Genomic DNA, 21,159 nt, shown 5'->3' on the forward strand with positions numbered 1-21,159 from the left:
GGTTCTGTGTATGTGCTACGTGTTTGCTTTAAAAAGTCTCTCGCGTTCTTTTGTCGTCTCTGTGTGTCACGATGTGTCCCGGCGCCGCTTGAACACGAAGCCTAGCTATATTCGCTGCTTCGTTTGAACGCCTGGGTGGAGCACATTCATTGGCTGATCGACGAAAAAAAAAATGTGGTTGATCCCTCTTATATAGGAATCGGTATAGAACACGAAAGTGAAACGTGTCTTCACAGAAGTAGTGTAATGTTTATTGCACATTGATATATAATGTCTATTGGTGTTTTGTGGCTAAAGCGCCCTTAGGCGTTGATGCACCCACGCTGACGCCTGGTGGCACGTCTCCTCCATCACGACTACCAACGTCGATGACCATGAGCAACCGTCGTGCATATGGAAGCTGCACTACGCTGCACACGCTAGCACAACGCGAAAGACGAAGCACGTAACTGACACACTAATACAACGCGCAAGACAAAGCACGTAACTGAATCGTCACCGAGTCAAATCAGCGCGTACAGCGCGTCGTAGTTGCAGCCTCCGCGATCAACTTCAGAAACATTTTCAGAGCTAATTGCGGAGGCCACGCTCCGCTGTGCAGAGTACGGTGAACGCCACCTAGGTGGCGTTGGTAGTGCTTCTTGATGCCAGCGTCCCTTCGAATGCTGGCATCGAGGCGTCGTAGTGCTGAGACCACCGAAGCGTTCACTGTCGGTGCGCGTTAGTGTCATAATGCAGTACTTCTCTTTTCTGCTCGTAGGCGGCGGCACCGCCCCGAGCAAGAGCGCGGGTACACGGAGGAGTGTTAGATATATAAGGCGCGTCTGTGTAGCTCTCTGCAAATGCGTTTGTGGCGCAATGGGTTAAACGCTCGGCGATCTATCGTCGCGGACCGAGAGGTCGTGGGTTCGATTTCCAAATTTTGCATGTTTGTGAACTTTTTCTTCTGGTTTCTTTCTTTGTATTATGGTCTATGACGTATTTCCGTGACGGAAATACGTCAGTGAAGTCTTGGTGGACCCCGGCATAAAACAATTTCGTGTTAAAAAAAAAAAAGTGGGCAGCTTGCACTAGTGGTGCAAGGCTGGAGTAAACAGTGAAGCTGGTGATCCGACCCAGCTTTTCTTCCAGGTTTTTGTAGCGTTAGCTACACTGGCCTAGCCAAGCCAGTTTTGCGCGGCACATCAAGAGCCGTGCTGCGCATGCGCAAGGATCAGTGATGTCACACGGCTTGCGCACCGGAGCCACCGGAACCGGCATCTCTCGCGCACTCGTCTGCGCATTCCAGAGGAGTGACGTCGTAGCCGTGGTAGACGCACTGGCGCCGGCGCGCGCTCGCTGTGCAGTTGCCGTCTGACACTGCGCTTCTGACTGGCGTTTGCCAGTGTGGTATAGCCATGGAGAAGGAGAGCGCAAATGCTGCTCAACAGCGCAGAAGAACGGAGAAGCTTGACTCATCGGATCCCGAACTAGTTGCCTGGCAATTAGCGGTTGAGCGTAGGAGGAATGAATACATGTGCCACATAATACGTATACCGCGTGTGTGTCATTGGAGCAGCAGTAAGCATGACAATCAATCCTTGACAATCAATCCTTGACAATCTAGACAACCAGGAAAGCTAAGAATAATCAGCTGAACCTTTGCTAACGCTACGTATATCCTGGCATAGCAGAGCTAAGCCACTGCAACCTTTTTCTTGGCTTGGCTAAGTTTTGCTAGGAAACCGCAAGTGCTGCTAGGCGCGGTATTCCGACTTGGCGCGCCGCCGACGCGCAGATTCTCACTTGGCCGCGCGACGCGCTTCAAGATGAGCGGCGGCTTCTTCGGGTGTCCGGATCGTTGGTTGTCCCATGTCAAGGGTACAAGCACTCGCCACAGAGTCAACGAGAGTTCTGCGCCGTCGCGGCGGCTCCGGGCTTTATCTCCCCGGTGACGTCACGGCCAAGCTGCGCCTCCACACTTGCCGGGGCGTGGCTGGTCGAAACCTAACGAGCCGCGGCCAGAGGCGCCTGCTGCAGCCACGGACACCGCGCGCGTTCGGCGCGAACGCGGGGAAACGCGGACGGCGTCGGCAGCAGCTCTGCGTGTTGCCTCGTTGGTGCGGCTACAATTTCTTTATCTTTCTTTCTCTCTCTCTCTCTCTCTCTCTCATTTTTTCTTTCACTCTCTCGAGCAGAGCGCGCCGCGCGCATGCTCTCCTTCCCTCTCCTTAACGTCCCATGTAAAGGCAACATGTGCACGGCACGGAGAGGAGGCGAAGCACACGCCGCTCCGCGAGGGGGTTGCTAGGCAACCCAGGTGACTCAACGCTCAGCGATATTTTTTGTTAACGCGTTACGACTGACGTTCGGCTTAAACAGCTACGGTGTTAAAATTAGCAGAGTTCGGTGATTTCTGCGGCCCTGTAATCGTTTAGTGCGACAGCACCGGCTTTTCCTGTAGCCACTTCCGTCTTCTCAAGAACAACTACATTGCAATGCACACAAAGTCGTTTATCTTCTTTTTTTCTTTTTCGTTAATCGCTGTTCAAGGAAACGTTGGTGCCTGTTCCTAATTCTCTTAATTCATAGATGTGTCCCAAACGATGTAAAAGTTTCAAAAGAATATTAGAGATAAAAGATATAGTGCCAACCGTTCTAAAGTTCTCATACACAGACACGACATAAATGATGCACGAGTTGGTGTACGAGATGAGACCGACGGGAAACCATCTGCGGGCAGTGAAATATCAAATAACGCTATATTGACGTTCACTGTCCGTTCTGCTCGAACCAATGCATACAAAGAGCTCAGCCGGAAGCGCCAACTAGAGTGCTTATAGTGTGCGCGTGCGCACAACGCTCTTGCACAACGCTCGTGGCAGAACGTTGTCCTTGCTCTGCCACCGAGCCAGAGTTTGTCGTTTTTGCGGCCAAATTAGCCAACCGCACTCCGCGTCTCTGAAAACCCTTTAAAGGCCAAGGCGCAGGCGCACGCCTCGCTATTAAGGGCGCATGCGCCGTTGATAGCTGGACCACACGGCAACGGCGGCGCCGGCGCGAACGCCCCTCGAGCGTCCATATATCTGCTATCGCAATAAACACGTATAGGGGTGGTTGCGCACGGCCGACTCATTCGCGCGTTGCACATGCCTCACACAACAAAGCCCGGACCCTTTTCATTGCAATAGGGCTCAACAACCGTACGGCGGCAGCGCTGTGTAACATGCTCACTGGGCGCCACCCGCTCATGCAAGTGAAGCTGAGATTTGGTTCACGGGGCCTAATTTTAGTAGTTTGTTTTACTGTAGGACCGCTCCTTTGGCCGTCATAGCGTTCTTCACCATACTGAGCGTCCTGCTGTAGCTATTACGAAGCTTTTTAACACATGACTAACTTTCTTCGCCAAGCCAATCCGTAGGAAGATGCAGGTAAAAAAAATAATGTAATGCTGCCAAGACCCACTGTTCAATCAAGACTTGCTCTGGCGTTCACGCCACTACACAAATGATCCCTCTTTGAAGTGTGTCGTGGCTTCAATAGAGAGCTCGTCAAGTTATGACTTGACGAATACGTCAGCAATCTTTGTAAAAATGCAACAGGACCAAAAAAAAAAAAAAAAAAAACGCGGTTTGGAAGTGAACTCGAATAAACAAACAATTAAAGAATACTTGTTAGCAACCTTTCGTATAGATTGTGTAATGCATTTACTTGGTCAAAAAGGCGAGTCAATAGGAAGAAAAAATGGGCTACAATCTCCAAATTCTCCCATAGAGTCCATTTATGGAACACTTTGCCTTCCTATAGACTCCTCCTTGAACTTGCTGTGATTATTTGCTGTGCTATACATGTTTGTCGTGACGTACTACTTGCTCCCCTCAAATTTCACGCATTCGACTTTTATTTACATTTCTTTTTCTGCCATCATCGTCGCCGTCGCCGAGAGGTTCCCTAACTATTTAGACATATGTACATGCCATGCCATGCTATGACATGCGGTATATGCGGGTTATATTGTCACATCATTCTATCACTAAAGTTGCTCATACCAGGTCTTACATTCTTGACAAAATTATTCCTAAGAATTTTGAGAATGGCAACCCAGAAACAAATGTAATGAAACTAAACACAGACAGCGCATGCCTTTTATCTTAAATCTGTTGTTTTATGCTTTGTTCGTTTGTTCGTTAATTCATTCATTCGTTTGCTTGCTTGCTTGCTTGTTTAAGGCGTCTAACTTAATTATTAACTACAGTTTGACTAAGCGAGGAGTTACCGGCGTCACAAGTTATGCCAAAATCTCCTACATACATATAATTATAATTAGGTGGTCTACAGCAAGTCCATAAGAGCCATCAGACTGTCTAAAATCATTTTATTGCTTGATAGTCACATGCATGCCTTGTTTTCTATTAGGCAGCCTCTGATGCTTGACTGCTTCACCGAGAACCTTTGAGCGGATGAAGCACATGTGAATTGCCAACGTTCACGTCCACGCAGGTTACTTCTGATCAGAGCTTACACCAGGCGCAACTCATGTGCGCATCGGTGTTTCTAATGCGACCCGTTTCAGATATGAAAAACATGCGAGTTCGCGTCTGGCGCCAACTGTTTTGGAAAGGTTAGCAATCGATCAGCAGCGGGAGATAGAGAGCGACAGAACATTTCCTGTCACACTGGCATGTATTCATTTTCGCTTTGTGTTTTCATTTTTCACGTGGTCGTCTCTCCGGGATCTTTACATACAGGAGAAATCGGCCTCCCCTGCCGAGGTACGTCGCGGCGGTTTTATTGAAACGAAGATGAATCAAAAACGATATTAGCCCATCTTCGACAAATTTTGCTTTACTTGTGACCCTGAATAATCTCCGCGCATATGAAAAAAAAAGAAAAATAATCGACATGTTCTGCAATTTCTGCGATTAGCCCGTAGCTGATCTTGAAAAGATGAACTCTCTAGCATCTTCTTCCAATGGAGCCATTCTTCTTCAGGGTTGGTGAGAGTCGCAGGGCATCCCGCGAGCATGTGTCTGATCCCAATGATGCCATTACACGCATGACAATCTTTCTTGACCTCTCTTTCTGGATACATTTTATCAAGGTGGTACGGCGTGGGATAAGTTCCTGTTTGTAATAGTCTCATTGAAACTGCCTGAGCCCTGTTCAGCTTTGAATGTGGCAATGGAAATTGTCTGCGTCCTAGATAGTACTGTTTAGTAATCTCGTTATACGTTAATAAACGATCTCTAAATTCCCCGACCTGGTGGTGGATGGCTCGGTTGTGACTGTGACGGCTAGCAAGTCTTCGTGCCAAGTCATGAGTAACCTCATGGACGTTAGCCCGGGTCTCGTCCACTTCTCCCATATGCGCAGGAAACCATTGGATTTCAGTTCTCATACTCATAGTGTTTTCAATAAGTTTCGCTGAAACCGCGGCCACGTAGCCTTTATCGAAACCCTTTGTAGCAGCTTTGAAGAAATGCATTAAATTAGGAAAGAAATGACACAATATACTAAAAAAAGAAGGACTTATGCAGATCTAACGCACATTTTGGAATTTATGTGGAGCGAAGATTCAGTAATGCGGTTAATTAAATATACTCTACTACTAACGACGATGCGTACAATTTTGTTTACTTGCATTCTATGCGAACGAACAATCACATGGAATATGTTTGTTTATCCACAAGAAAGGTCATAACTTTATTGTCATGTAATTTTTTTATGTCTATGCGCTACATCGTTCGCGAGCTATGCCGAAACACCAACTCCAATTCAGGCGGATGCACCGTGTGAGACGTATACGCAATGACGTGACAATGACGAAAGCGATGTATGACGCCTGTCGCGAGAAGAGTCGTGATGACAGGTGTATGACACAGAAAAGTACGACACCTAAATCAAGCAACAATTAGGGATTCTATACCTCTTGTGTCAGAGTGGGACATAATCCATTCTGGAGGATTGGCCAAGAACCGGCGCACTTGCAGTGACACATTCGGAATGGCTAAATAAACATAATAAAGTAAATCAAGGAATCCGCGAAACATAGTTCACCATTCTATTAACAAATCGGTGTGCTTTAGAGATATCTGGGAGCCTACATGAAATGTACGTTTTATATAGGAATCGTAGTGTCTGTTCTGGAGAATTGGCCCAGAACTGGAGCACACCCAATGGCACATGTTGACTGTCTAAATACAAGAAAATAAATTAAATCGTCTAAGAATCCGTTAAATATAATTTACCAATCCATTAAGAGATTGGTGGCTTTAGGGATGCCTGTTGGTCGACATTATATGTTCAGGTTTTTATGTAATAAGTTATAATAATTCACGTAATTATTGTCGTGCATACTCGGTTAGCGTACAAGAGTTGTACAAGGCACTTTGCTGAAAGTTTCATAAAGCCATCGCATATACGTGCATATATCCACAAGTATATATATCTGCCGAGATAGCAACCGACCCAATAGCACCCAGAAGCCAGGCAGCCACGCGAAACCCGGGAACGTATATGCAAAGAAAGTTCGGTTTTAAAATCATGCTAATTGTCGACATATAAAACGTCAGTTTAATAAAATGAAAACGTAGCGGCTTTTAGTGCTTTTATTTCACATTTTCAACAAACTTTCTTGCTATAACGCTCTCATATCACCTCATGTCATCATCCTTTAATCAATAAACAATTTAATTTTTGTGATGGAGCTGGCTACACAACATTTGCCAACATCTTCATTTGGGCCCTCAAAGGTTAATAAAAGAAAATTGAATCCCTACACATGGCCATATTATTTTAGTTACAAGCGTCATTTTACTTGGCTGTCGTTTGTGCAGTAAAGTCACAAATGCCATGGCGTGTCTTAGAAGAGCACACATGGCGTTTCAAATGACTGGATCTGAGAACCATTGCCAGATCATGCCGGAAATGTTAGATGGATTTCAGTTCTCTCTTCCGGCGGGATAGTTGAGGCGACAGAAAATGGAACAAACGTAAAAACTAAAAGAGTTGTGAATTCGGCCCTACAAGCTGAACTCACAAAGCTCCTTTTTTTTCTCGTAAGGTCTCTTCGTCATCAGCAAGCCACCTTCGCTAATAACATGTCCAGCGACAGTATCGGCTGGCATCGGCTCTTACGAATAGCTTTAGCGCAAAATTATATATATATATATATATATATATATATATATATATATATATATATATATATATAATAACCCCACGACTCTAGCGTGGTACTGCTCGCAGACGTGAAGCAATCCTGGACGGGATGGCGAAAAAGAAATTAAATAAAAGGCGATCGAGCGTGAGGGTGACGATGATAAACTGCAGCGATGTTGAACGGTCGTGCTGTCGGTGACATCTCCAGGTTGTCTTCGTTGATCGCATTAGGAGACGACTTAGCGAAGCAAAGCCTATACGCGTGCTTCCTGCTACAACAAGGAACTACCTCGCCACAAGGGAAAACAGACGCGCGCACGTCATGTGACATCAAGCGCGACCACTTGTCTTCCAAGCCGAGGGAGAGGGACTCACAGACACAAAACAAAGAGGGGGACATGCGGAGGTGGGAAAGGAATGAAGGGCTAATAATAGATGGTCGGCACTTCGATCCACGCTGCGCGCCGGCGCGCGACCAACGTGTCAAGCGTCTATTAAGGAGGGAAGAGAGGCAGTCGGCCTCTCTCAATCGGTGCACGTCGACGTACACCGATCGGGAGATCAGGGTTGCCTTTGTACGCCCGTGCACCTCGACTGCGACGCGTTTTATGCCAGGCACTGCCCCTCGAAGAGGCATGTACCCACGCCTGGTCAGAGGAACACAGAGAATGGGAATCGATTGACGAGGTCAATCGATCGCGATTCGCGGGCGGTGCTTCTTCGTCTTCGTTGCAACGATGCCTGTAATGCAATGGTCGAACACACTCACACATGGAGAAAGAGAGCAAACTGAGGAAAGGGGTCGCGAAACAGACCTTTGTGTGACACGAACACGAAACGAGGCACTGTCTCCCGTTCCCTGAGAAACAAATGCTCGAATGTCGAAGCTCTCCGCTCAGAGTGTTCCCAAGGCGCAGAAAGTGCCTCTGCATGCGTTGACCTAGGAATGCCTCTGTGAGTGCATTATGACGTGCGACTTTACTTCTCGCAAGTCCAGGGGCCGAACTCGTCTTCATTTGATCTCGCCTTCGTGTCCTGATGTTCTATCCTGTTCTGTTAAGAAATGTTTGCGGTGGAGAGAAACTAGTAGTTCGTTACTCGGCTGCGGCATTTATTTAAGTTGCACTGCGTCTATGAAGGTAAAAAGAAGAAGCAACCATGAAGAAAGAGAAAATTGGGAAATCACAGTGCGGTGTTTCATCTTTAATTAAAAAACACATTTGCGGCAGCTACGATGTCTATAGCTATAAACGTCTACATCAGAGCTGGATGAGAAACCCATGTGGTGTGTGGTGTTGCTGGATACAGTCATTAAGCTGCTTATGTGTTTTTTTTTTGTAAGACTGGTATGGAGATCAGCAAATACTGTGTAATCGTCTGCTAAGTTCGGTAGACTAGCAGCATTGAGCAGCGACTAGCAGAATTAAGTACGCCACCGTAGTCACAAATGATTCACGCCTTTTGAATTTGCGATGATTCTCGCTGAATTGCGCATTCCGCCTCTCATGGACACATTGACGTGAAAAAGCTACGAATGCTCAATAAATTTATTTTTTACTACAAGCAACTTTCATTCACATCTTCTCGCCCGAACTGCGTCACGCATATTCCACCACGCTCATAACACTGACTTCAGCATTACGTCGATGACAGGGCAATTATAGTGCGCTCGTTACTTCCGTCTATGTCGGTCAACGGCTCAAATTTTGCTGCCGAACATATTACAAATAAATTTTTGTTTGACCACCAGTCCAATAACAGCGACCTTGGGAAAATTGCGGACTCGAAACCGAAACTATGGGTTCCGTTGCTGCTATTGCCGAGTAGACTGACGAGGGCAGTCCGAGTGTTAGTGAGAGAGACATTTTATTTTCCGCAAACACAGCAAAGTCGGTCTTAGCTGGTGTGCTCTATAGCCTGCCACTCTGCACTGGGGAAGAGGGAAGTGGAGTGAAAGAATGGTGAGGGATAGTGATAAGGGAGTGAGTGGACGCATTACACAACGGCCATACTAAAGATCCTCGTCCAGTCCCATCCGTGGTAGCGGGACCGGGGCGAGTGGAAGAAGTCCAAGAACCCTTTGATTGTCTGACACGCAGTTGTAGTACGAAGCGATGTGCCAAGAACAGTGCCCATCGACAGTGGGTGCCTGCCGACACTGGCTAGGAAACGGCCAAGCGTCTGTCTCTCCGCACAATATGCGTTCCAGCGTTTCGGGCGTTTGACAGTGTTCCCATTCATGCAGGGCCGATTAAGCGGGCGCATAGCGGTGTGTGGAATCAACTCCAAGAATCCTTGCGTAACAGAGATGCCTGGCTTCGCGTAACCTTCGGAGCTACACGCAATTTACCATCGGAATAGAATACATCTAGGCGTCAGTGAATGTTTTCAGCACGAGCCCTGTATGCTTATCATCGTGCAGTCCTGCATGAGTGACGTAATTATCGAGTGTCAATATTGGACTGTGAGCAAAACGAGAACAGGATGAAAGCAGGAGCCAACGTTTCGACAAGTGGACTTGTATTTTTCAAGGCTACATATGCCCTCCTCGGCACAGTATATACAGGTACGGTTCTTCTAATAATAATATTGGACTGCGGCACGCAAGACGATAACAATGTGGACGGCGAAGTGTAGTGTACAGACAAGGGCACCGTCCGAAGGGTTTGCTCGGCATTGCACTCTTACCCGTGGCGCAAGTCAACGGTCTACTGAACGGAGAGAAAAACCCAGCCGCCGACATGGAGACCGGGCCCCCAGCAACAGTGTGCGCCCGATGGTAGACGAGATAAGGCGGCACCGTATCGCGGAATTGCTAACCATGCAGTGAACAATTCATTTGTTCGATTTAAGCAAGCATTTTGCAATTTATTCCATTCATCTCCCACATCGGTCATCTCAACCATGGAAAGTACACGGTGCTTTCGCAAAGGTGGCGGTTGCATTTACGCCTGCCTGTATTTGCCATCATACACTGTTTGTACACATATCAATATCTTTGGGATCAAATGTTTGTACATATCTCAATAACTGCCCGATATTAAGTTAGGGCAGCTCTCCCCTTACTCTCCCTATCTCTTATTGAAGGCCCATCACTGCCTTCAGGTTATTCGAATACTGATTCTACTGATACTGATACAGGTTACCGATACGGGAACAGGTACTACTAGCAATAGTGACACACATAACTAAATACTAAAATTTTCAAATCTGCTTTTGCATCCTAATGTTGTCCCATACATCCAAACTATGGAATCAGATATAAGGCCGTACCAGCTAACATGCATAGCGTTTTTAAAGAAGACGGGCAACTGTACGCGAGCATAACCAAGTGCATATTGTTTACAGTCGAGTAGAGTAGCCACAAGTAAATTTGGTTGATGTCATTCAATTAATAATTAATTGCAATTAGCTATTTTTAATTACTGCTCTGAATGTCATGCTGTCATGAAGAATGTGTAGGAAATTGAAAGAAATTTAAAGCTGGCATGTGTTGAACCAGTTACCTTTTACCCCTTTATTTCTCCGGTAGGGTGCTGCTTTTCCATGCGGGCGGACGATAGTCACGGGATACTAATTTTTCGCGGGCTTTCTTTATCAGCCGGAAAAAAGATAAACTAGCATAAAGTACCTGGCCGAAAACATGCCAGTTTCAAGTTTCTTTAAATTTTCTGCAAATTCTACATTAACAGCCCACCATTGAGAGAAATAATAAAAATAGCTAATTGTAGTTAATTAATAAATTGAATGACATCAACAAAATATTACTGGCGGCTGCTCTACAATATGCACTTGGTTATTTGGCGCAGAATAGCCCTCCTTTTTTTAGAAACACGATACATAATAGCTGAGACACCCTATATACTTAAACGCGACGTGACAAATGAAATACACGGAATATAAAGCGTAAAAAACGCTGGGGCCAAGTTAAGCTCGCCAAACCTAACCTAACCAGAAAAGCGCCTGCCAGTGGTAATCGATAACGCACGTCTCGACAGCTTACAGTAATCAGCCGCTCTAACTAACGTTTTGTCCTTTTCCACTATGCAGTTCTCGTTCGCAGATGGAACACGTTTGATCCTTCGATGTCGCCCGTCTGAATCATGACACAGACGGCGCACTTGGCATGAATAACATATGAAGAAACGGGATGGCACCAGCTGGACTGTCTAGTCGCGTTATTGTTTATTCATTTCGCCAGCTGCTGCTTCTCTTTTTGCCTTGCATGTAGATTGATTCAGTCTGGCGCGACGCAATGACTCTGTTGAGCCATTTTTTTGAACGTGCGGTACTGCTACCGTGGTCACGGCTAGAGATCTCTCTGTGAGAGACAGGCGAAAATACACGCTTGACGCTTTGCAATGACTGCTAGCGTTAATAACGAGCCATGGGTGACCGAGAGACTTTAAGTGGCGAGGTGGTGTGGATGTATCGCGATACTAACACGAACGAATATGAGAACGAATGTCATAACGAGGGCGAGAATATGCATGTTTAGCAAATACCACGTGGTTCATAACGGAACCCCCAGATGTAAAGGCGATCTATCACGCTTGCGTGCGTTGACAGAATGTGTACCATGCTTATTTATTCAGGCAAGCAGCCTTTTGATTAATATGTTTCCGTGGTCGCTGATGAGAGGAAAACTGAGCATATAGTGCTGATGGGACGAGGACAGACATAAAGTACGACAACACATAACGTACTTCATGGCTACACGTCGTACTTCGTATCTCTCCTTGTTATTGTAGGCTACTCAGTTTCCCGGAACGACAGATAAACTAGAAGGAGATACCGCGCTGATGACTGATTTCTCTTCTCTCTGTTCCCCTGCCTTTCTTTTTTGCTTTTACAGGCTAGTCCAAGACGCAAGCATCGCATCCCGAGCTCGATAGCAGAGACATATCCCAAAGAAGCGAAAGTGTCCTCGTAAGGGGATTTAATCGCTGAATGGACCCTCAGTAGAGGGACTGCATTTGCATCAGCAACGCTGCTAAGCTACTGATTAATACTTGTAGCCAAGTGTTGCATATCGCAGTGATCTTCAAACTAGAGATAAATATGAGCTAGGACTAAAGTTCAAGGGGACCGAAGAGTACAATAAATAATTAACGCCACACTGATACAGCTTATATTTACCACATATTATACACAGCACTCGGAAAAAGGGCTGTAACTTTAAGCAGACTTGCTCCGTCGCATTTCGCACAGGCTTTAAGATATTACAAAAAGGCGTACGATACTCTTTAAAAGTGTCCGCTGTAGGAATAGACGGTAACAGGGGACAAGGCCAAATAATAAGTTCTCCATAACGTGTTCCCTTCTCGACGCTGCAGCTACGAGGAATCGCGGTCCAACAACATTGTGTTGAAAGGTCTGAAAAAACATCAGAGATCTTGTTTTCTTATTCGCTAAAGCGTTTGCCATAATATTTTGATACAACTGTACCTTATCGAAGGACAGCCAGAAGTTAGTGAAGCCCTATACAGCCAAAAGGAGTCAGCTAGGTAGCTATCATCTTATCGTTTTCTAGTTTTGCACAACTAAGGCTATGCTTTGAAAAGACATACTCAGTAGAAAATTTTATAGTGCAATAATCTCAAAGTTCACTTAATGTAACTAATAAATGAATCGATAAGTGGGTCAATTTACTGAAAGAGGCTGATTAGGCAGTGCGCGCTCAAGTATTAAACAGGATGTTTCAAGCATACTCTTAAAAAGGTAAAAAAAGCAATTGCATTGGTTTCTAAGCTTAATTTCGAAGCGCTAAGTTCAAGGCTTAAAAGCAGACGACTCAAAGAGCTCGATATGTGTAGAGATAAACGTACCTGCGTATATCAAGTTTTTAGACGTCGTAAGGAAAAGAAAGAGAGTGTGAAATACTTATGAAATACCTAGAGCTAATTACTGATAGCTCAGTTATAATAGACGAAGCCCATCTGTAAATAAAGTAACTATGTACAATAAAAGACTTAGCGTACAAAAAAATTAAACTTAGTGGCTATATTTTGAGCAGGTGGAAGCAGCCTTATCAATAGGCACATCAAGAAGCTACGGAACTCAAAGAAAAATAGTTATCGCTAAGGAGAAGTATTTGCAGATATATGACCGAGGAGCCGCTATCTATCGTTATTGACTTCATATTGAACATGATGTCAGTGTAGAAAAAGAGAAATGTCACACCTGCTTCTGGACAGTCTTCCTAAGACTCTAATTTCTGGCCAGCACACTTAGACCATCCAGGTGACCGGGTCTACAGTATACAAAAACGCTTGGACTGCGGTGACGGACGAAAAAAAGAAACTGTTGAAAGGACAGAAAATAAGTATAAACTTACTGTTTACCACCCCCGTTCAATCAAACTAGCCACGTGGCGATTTTAATGGCCAGTGGAAGGTGACAGTGAAATCGGTTGTAAACATCCGCGTGGGACGTTAACGTGAACGGACACATCGGGCCAAATCAGCTGGTGGAGGAGAGGCCTCGAAGACGATGGGTTTAGGCGACGAAAGTTCCCGTTCAAACCTGGCGGCAGCATTCCGAGCCATGTCCAAGCCGAAGACACAGCTTCCGCCGCCGGCCGTGGTCATCACGCTGGACACTGACCCGTTCACCGTGGATGCCAGCCCGGCCACAACGCCCACCACAGCCACCACACCCACGCTATCCAAGGGTCGCCAGTCCGTGCACAGGTACGTGTGCGAAGAGCGTGCCTTCCGTTAGAATCGCTACGCCACGCCACCCTAATCTACCGGCACTTCAAGATATTTTAGCTGTTAGATGAATGAGACAGTACGCAAATTGGGGTAAGGTGATTTTTATCTAAGCTGGCTGGCTCGTACGCGCTGTGCATTGAGAGTGAAGAAAACAAGCGGCCGTGTTCGCAAAGCGTTTCATTCGTCAGTGCTGTTTGCCAGTGGCTGACCACATTCGCTAACCGGGCACTACAGGAGGTGCAACTGGGTCCAACCAACACCCCCTAGATAGCACAGGCCTACGCACTCCGATCTATGACGTCATGCTACCTGGCCCGAAATTTCCATTGCCAAGGCTGGCGTGACGAAAGCGGTGACGTCAAAATCACTGTTGCTTACGCGGGAGCATCCCCATTAGATTCTATGGCAGTCGGGCCTGGTATAGCATGTCGTCATGGATCGGAGTGCGTAGGCCTTGTGCTATGTAGGTGGTATTGGTCCAGCAGGCAGTATTTTGTCTAACGTCACGGCCTGCTGGCATCTGCCCTCGTGAACAGTTCAACCGTAAGAACTTTTCTTTTTCTTTTTTTTTTTGTGAGTACGGGCCGAGGGCCCGTATGCCAGGGTTATGTTCTTTGGAAGGGTATTTTCATTTTTATTCTTTCTGGCCTGCGTCATAGATCCGCAACGAAGCCGCGATACCGCTAGCCCTGGGTCGGCCACGTGATGGGACGGATGATAAGAAACGAATAAAGAATCGAAGGAAAATAATTCGTACAATCCCTATCTAAAGATTGGAGGGCGCGTGTTCTTACGAACACACGCCCTCTAATCTATAGTAGGGAACATACTATTGATAAATATTCCTGGCCAGTCAAAATCAGTTCTTACGAATGGAAAGCTTCGTTAAGTTTGCAGAAGGACGCTTAGAAAACAGTGTTTCTAAAACACGTATCGATGGAACCAGCACATGTCATGCGTTTCTGTGTATATTCTAAGCATCCGCTCCTATTTCGCGCAGAAACCTATATGAAGGGAGTAACGTCCGCTTCCTCATTTCCGATGCCAATCTACTGCTTTCAGCGAGACCTGGGAACACATCCTGTAGTGCCCAGAAGCACGCTTCTTTAAGGCTGTAGTTTTGTAGAGCTCTCCTTCCGTCATGGCAAATGCGCTAAATGGTAGACGGCTGCAACCAAAGCAGCATTCAGCTAGCTATATTTAGCAATGCTGCGTCTTGCTATTTGGGTTTCTTCTTTTTTTCCCTAAGGAATTCCATGTTCCCGTAGGAGCTACAATATTGTCACGTGTAATTCAACCTCCATGACGGACTGAAGCGGCTAAAGCCCGCGAAGGGTTGAAACTAATCAGAAAATTGACTGTGATTACCGATAGGGACATGATTACTGAATTTTGCACCTCTCATGCAAAACTCAGTAATTACTGGCACAAGCGTAGTCGTTTAGAATATCCTTAGTGCACTCCAGGCATCTATAGAGCGCGAAGAATGAAATTAACCGAAAAGTTATGCTCTCTGTCTCTATACGAACACGTGCGGTAAACTGATGGTTAAGGAAAATGTCAAAAGAATTTTGCTAAGGCGCATGAAATACGTTGGAACAATAGGTCTGCAGCACATAATTTAGAATTTAGTTATAGATGTCGGCGCTATAGAACTTTATTGAAGGTTAAGTTTAAAGTGTTTCATTAGCTTCGTGTTTTGATCTTTTCGTTCAAGCCGACGGGTGTGCGTCAGACGCTCATGTGGGTTGGGAAATGCACAAATTGTAGTGACGTGTTAACTAGAAAGGTTGTTAAGCAGAGGGCAAGAAGACACGAGAAAAAAGAAAGACCTTAGGTCACTTTAAAGTGATAGTTTGAACCTAGATGGGAACTTAGAATCACTAAATAATGAGCCCGAACGCCAAATTCACGTATCTTTTCGTTCATAAGACCTGTTTGTCATTGGCCTACCTACTTGCTAATTATAGGTTTGCTACTGCGAATGGCCGGTAATTGTTTTTAGAGAGGAAGAAAAAGAGCCGTGATGCTGGTCCACGCAAGTGAAGCAGTCAAGACTCTCAATCCAGGGACTCGCTGATGGCCCTCTGCTTCTGCGTTTATGAAATTCGCCAGCTAAGGTTTGTTTTGCAGATTGGGCGTTTGAGCCATTCGTGCTAGATTAAGGGATTTCTGTGAATTCGGCCTCAGCTCCTTCGAATGAATAGTTTTGTTAATTCAGCCAGTGGGGCTTGTAGAACATAGCGCTAATGCACAATGATTTTCGTTCCGTAAGCGCTCTTTACCAATGGCCGGCTGCCTCGTTTAATAATATGTCCAACACCACCAATGTCCTGGTAACTGCTCTAACATCAGTTCTAGCTTATGAACATTTTTTTTTGTAAATACGGACTCATACACAAAGCTGTTATTCACTGTGAAAAATGAGCTCTGTGAAAATGAGCCGACACCTGTTCTTATAAAATGTTCTATAGTGTACGAACTGTTTTACAATGCACGCCCAGATCGTGCGCTAGAGCCGTTTGAAGAACAGACGCCGGTAAATCGTGTCATTGCACATACTATTACAGCAAAGGCTTCCGGCAAGTGGCACAGAGCAGCCTACCAAAAAAAAAAAATCGGTTCAGTATTCGCAAGGATAAACACCTTACCAATCTTGTTATTGAACAGTACAGCAATCCAAGACGCCTTGCAATCGCTAAGAGAACTTACAAAAGAAAAGCTTGTAGATTGTGGCCAACTATCCAAAACATTTGTTAAACGTTATTATCCAATGACCGGCCGCATTTGCTAATGATATTTCCGCTGGGCTCTCTCTATCTTTTGTTTGTCATCCCTATATCCCCTCTTCCCCAGTGCAAGGTAGCAAACCGGACGTGCGTATAGTTAATCTCCCTGCCTTTCCTCTACTCTGTTTCTTTTTCTCTCTCTCTGTATCTCTCTCTGACATCACAATCGGCTGACAGCTGCTCTTACGAAAAGTGTTTACCTAAGAACGTTTTGTGAATTTGGTACTTGGAGCCTATCTGCAGTTCAAGAGAGAAACAGAGAAAAAGAAAAGGTATTTAAAAATAGTTTAAGTTGAAGTGCAAAATAAAGCGCCGTCCAATAATTTGTAATTCGAACCGTTCTATTTCACAGCCTGGAAAGGAAAACAAGCAATAACCGTCACTACCTGCAAATGTTTCTTGTACTTTTGATCAGCCGCACAGACGAAAACGACACGCACCGATAGTTGAAAAAGTGGAATGTGCCCAGTTTGTCGGGGCGGCGAAACCGGACGATGTGTCAGCTTCTCACGCGAGGCCGTTCCTCTTCCACAGAGACTCTCTCCTACCTGTGCGTGTCGACTCGACGACGTCAGGGGATACCAAGGTGAACGGCGTGTACAGTGCTACTGGCTCCGGCTCGAACTCGCCGCGGGTGCAGGTCTTTCCGATGAGGTCGCGCGAGAACTCCGTGGTCCAGGACCAGTCGGGCACCGGAAGCAGCATCGATCTCTGCCTGGGAATTTCAGGTAAGCGCGAAACCCACCTTACCTCTCCCCTTCCCCTCGCTTCCTTCTCTAGCGTTCTCAATTATCTCGCAACAACGTGCGAAGTTGGGTAGATTAGACGGAGATAACAACAAAGAACGAGAACAAGTGCTAGAAGAGAAGCCTCACTTCGGTAAAAGTTATATAGAAACAATAACACTTTTTTATATACATTAGGCAGTTCAACTCGTCGTGATATGGCTTACCCAACCTGCACAGATAAGTCTCGGTACATGCCACGTACCAGGACAAATTACAGAAGCAAAATTCGTCGCTTGAGATTTCACACTTTCTAAATTTACAAGGTCAACCGTGCATACGGTAATAGACTGGCAAATGCGTGCAGAAAAAAAAAATGGACTAACACTTTATCGTTTGTTTTTCATTGATCTCATTAGCTTTGCTTGACAATGAATTTGTTCAAACGTATGCATGTGAACGAATGCTTGTATGCGTCATGTATCATCGTATAACTCATATACATGAATATTTAACATATGTTGTTCCATATCATATACACTTCTGCATTCGCATGCTGTGATCGTTGCAATTGATAAGGGGGCAACGGTCCCCGTCAAGCGAATTAGTTGCTTTATGGCACGTGTCCCCAACATAATGTGCGCATATGTAATGTTGAAAGAAAGATTTGATTTGATATCTCTAATTACGGCGCGTAATGAGCGCTATAGCGCGCTTCCTGAAAACCACGTACGCCCGGGATTTGGCGACCGTCTATGAGCCTGTGGCGAATGCCAGTGTGTGTGCGTTGTGTGGGCAATGGCTGTCTTTTGATTTATAGTCTTTTATCATTTTGGGCCTTTGCACAATCCTCTGGCAGAAGATAGCCAACCGCGACGCACTTATGATTATTTTCTGTGCCTTACCGTCTTATTTAACTGTATGATTTCACGTGAAATTGTGGCCGCCTTTAAGTGGCCCCGTATACACTCTTAGCACGGTAACGTTTACTAAAGGGGTATATTCTCACAAATTTGTGCACCTATAAAAAAAAAGTTACATAGTAACCTTTATTTAAGTAACCTTTATTTAAGGGTACACTCTCACCAACGTGTAACCTATAAAATAAAAGGCTACGTGTACCTATACTAAAAGTTACTATATAGTAACCTTTAGTATAGGTACGCGTAGCCTTTTTGTATGTAACCTTTCGTATAGGCATAGTCTTGCAAGGCTTCGCACGTGCGTTCTTCTGCGCATGTACATGAATTCAGGACATTGATTCTTCGGCCAACCACCAAACTTCAACGCAATGCACTAGTGTAACTCACTGAACAGAACTTCATAAAAATTCTCCTTCAAATGATAGGCCGAATTTCCACAACGTTTGGTTACCAACGTCAGGAGGATGCACTCTTCTGAAAATATAGGCATTTAAGGCACTTAGTCATAACTTCTCTGCTGCGTTATATTTGCGCTTTGGTCAAGGTTAAATCACTGCTATAACTCAGCAGGCAATTTACGACTAAGCGCGGTAAAAGCTTATGTCATCGGAAAAAGGTATCCTTTCGACGTAGCTAACGAAAAGTTGTTGAAATTCGGCTGATCTTCCGAAATACACTTTTTCTGTAGCTGCTCAGTGAGTTACGCTAGTGCCCTGCAGTGAAGTTCAATGGATGGCTGAAGGAGCAATGCACAAAATTCATCTGCGTGCGCAGAAGGACGTGCGGGTGAAAACGTGCAAGACTGGATGCCTATACGAAAGATTACAGAAAAAAAGGTTCCTAAATATGGCCGCAGGGGTTATTCCCTAATTTCTTAGACATGACTCATTGTCTAAAACCAAAAAATATTCAGGTTTTAAGACAAAATGACATTTTATTGCTGTGAAAACTTCATAATGGCGACAGACAGCATTTGCGCGATACTCACCATTTGGGAAGAAAATTTTACTAATTAGCTTTTTCATTTCTTTGGGGGCATGTAATTGCATATTTAAGGCAGCTAGTACTGAAAGCGTACCAATTTGCCATAATTGTGCCTGGCACCAATTTCGAGAAATTGAATCTGCAATGAAGTGCGTTGCTGTTTCAGTTATTCTTTCTGCACAACCTGCAGCAAAATTCTGAAAATATCTCAGTTGGAACAGCAATGCATTTTATGGCATGTTTGCTGCAAAATTCTGTAAATATCTGAACTGGAACAGCAATGCATTTTATGGCATGTTCACAGTATGTGTTTTTGAGACTATTCTGTGGCAGAATGCTTCCAGCAACCGGATATGGCGTGCTGATTGACCAGCTCTGCCGTTAACGACGATTGTTTATTTACATGCTAATCAGTCAAACATTGGCGCCATTCGTACTAATGATTATTATTGAAATTCTGTTGCGATTATAAAACTTGTTCAGCAGAAATCAACATTTCGTCTCAAATTATCTTTTTTTTAATATTCATGGACAGACTGGTTAACAACGTATAAACCTTTGCCACCTTGCTATTTTACGGCGCAGCTCATTTACACAAGGCAGCTTGCAGGAATTAGTATAGAATGCACAATGCATCAAGACAGTTGTACGTTTTGAAATAAGGTGGCACATAATTGGTAATGTTGGATTAAATGTGCAAGGCAAAAAATAATTTATGAAATACACAGTATGTTGCTTTTGTATACTGCTGAATGCATTATATAAAGGTTCGTCCCCCACATTTTTCTTTGCTGCGGACCACGTTAAAAGTTTTTTTTTTCAATAAGTATCATGTCGTCATCACATGATAATGAGATTTCTAATAATTATATATTGCGCGAGTGGAAGGCACATCTGAAAAGGCGGCACAATTCAGAATGAATACGCATTTCTGCATGCAACATTTCTTGTATCGAAAAAAATATATCGGTATGACACGGCAGCACCCACATTCTGAAAATGATGTGAGTAGCAGCTGTGAGAAGAAAAGCTGACACAAAACGTTTAGTGAAAATGTCATGTTTACTTTATTTGCATATACAAAACAAGGTAACTCAAAAGTTCTCCCTTCACAAGCAAAATTACATTTTTCCTTGGTCTGTTTTCTTCTCCACGGCCATGAAGCAGTAATGAAAAAACCTCTGAGTACAGCGCTGCCTGGCATCACAAATTTCTACAGCATCACGAGGAATAGGGCAAAAAAAGAAAAGGAGAAATGTTGAAGGTTCGTGTACAATATGTTCAAATACAAATACATATAAGTTTTAGACTTCCACGAGGAGGCCGATCTCATCCCTGTTTCGAGCACAATCATGTCTCTTTGATGTTAGTATGTCAGTTGCTGATTTTCAGATCTCCTTGCTGTGTAGTGGAGCCTACAACGACAGAAAAATAATCTTACAATCTCATAGTTATGTGTTAGCGTCGCCCTGCGAACAACAGCTATTAACATGTAATGAAAGAGACATAAATAAACCACAAACAGATGAAAAACTACCACAGAACAAATAATTAAACACGCCTAAGGTGAATATACTCTTCTGTCTAGGAAATGTTGGTAAGAATAAAAAGTAAAGATTACAAAACTGAACGAAAATGAATTCTCAAGTCAGTTCGTACTCCCCTCCAGTACAAGTAGAAAAAACAACACTGCAATAATGTGACAGTTTAACAGTCAAAATACAATATCAAGTGATTACAAACTGAATATCAGCACAAAACACCAGTTCCGTGCATGAGGTCAATGTTGTGCGTCCGCACAAAAGTGCAACATAAACTTGAGATTTAAGAATAACCAACACGGTGACTGATAGTGATAAAAAATATTAAAACAACAGTGTTT

The 21,159-nt window shown here is 44.6% G+C and overlaps 1 protein-coding gene across 1 annotated transcript in view; it reads left to right on the forward strand.

The window, feature by feature from the left end:
• The window catches only part of LOC119449836 (putative thiamine transporter SLC35F3), a 213,644-nt gene that overhangs the window by 52,639 nt on the left and 139,846 nt on the right, over positions 1-21,159 (forward strand). Inside the window, exons 2-3 of the mRNA XM_037713102.2 lie at positions 11,996-13,832; positions 17,180-17,373. Coding sequence (XP_037569030.1) covers positions 13,633-13,832; positions 17,180-17,373 — 394 coding nt within the window. The 5' untranslated portion in view covers positions 11,996-13,632. The remainder of the gene's footprint in view (positions 1-11,995; positions 13,833-17,179; positions 17,374-21,159) is intronic.

This window comes from Dermacentor silvarum, chromosome 4 (assembly GCF_013339745.2).
Source record: "Dermacentor silvarum isolate Dsil-2018 chromosome 4, BIME_Dsil_1.4, whole genome shotgun sequence".
Classification (NCBI taxonomy): domain Eukaryota; kingdom Metazoa; phylum Arthropoda; class Arachnida; order Ixodida; family Ixodidae; genus Dermacentor; species Dermacentor silvarum.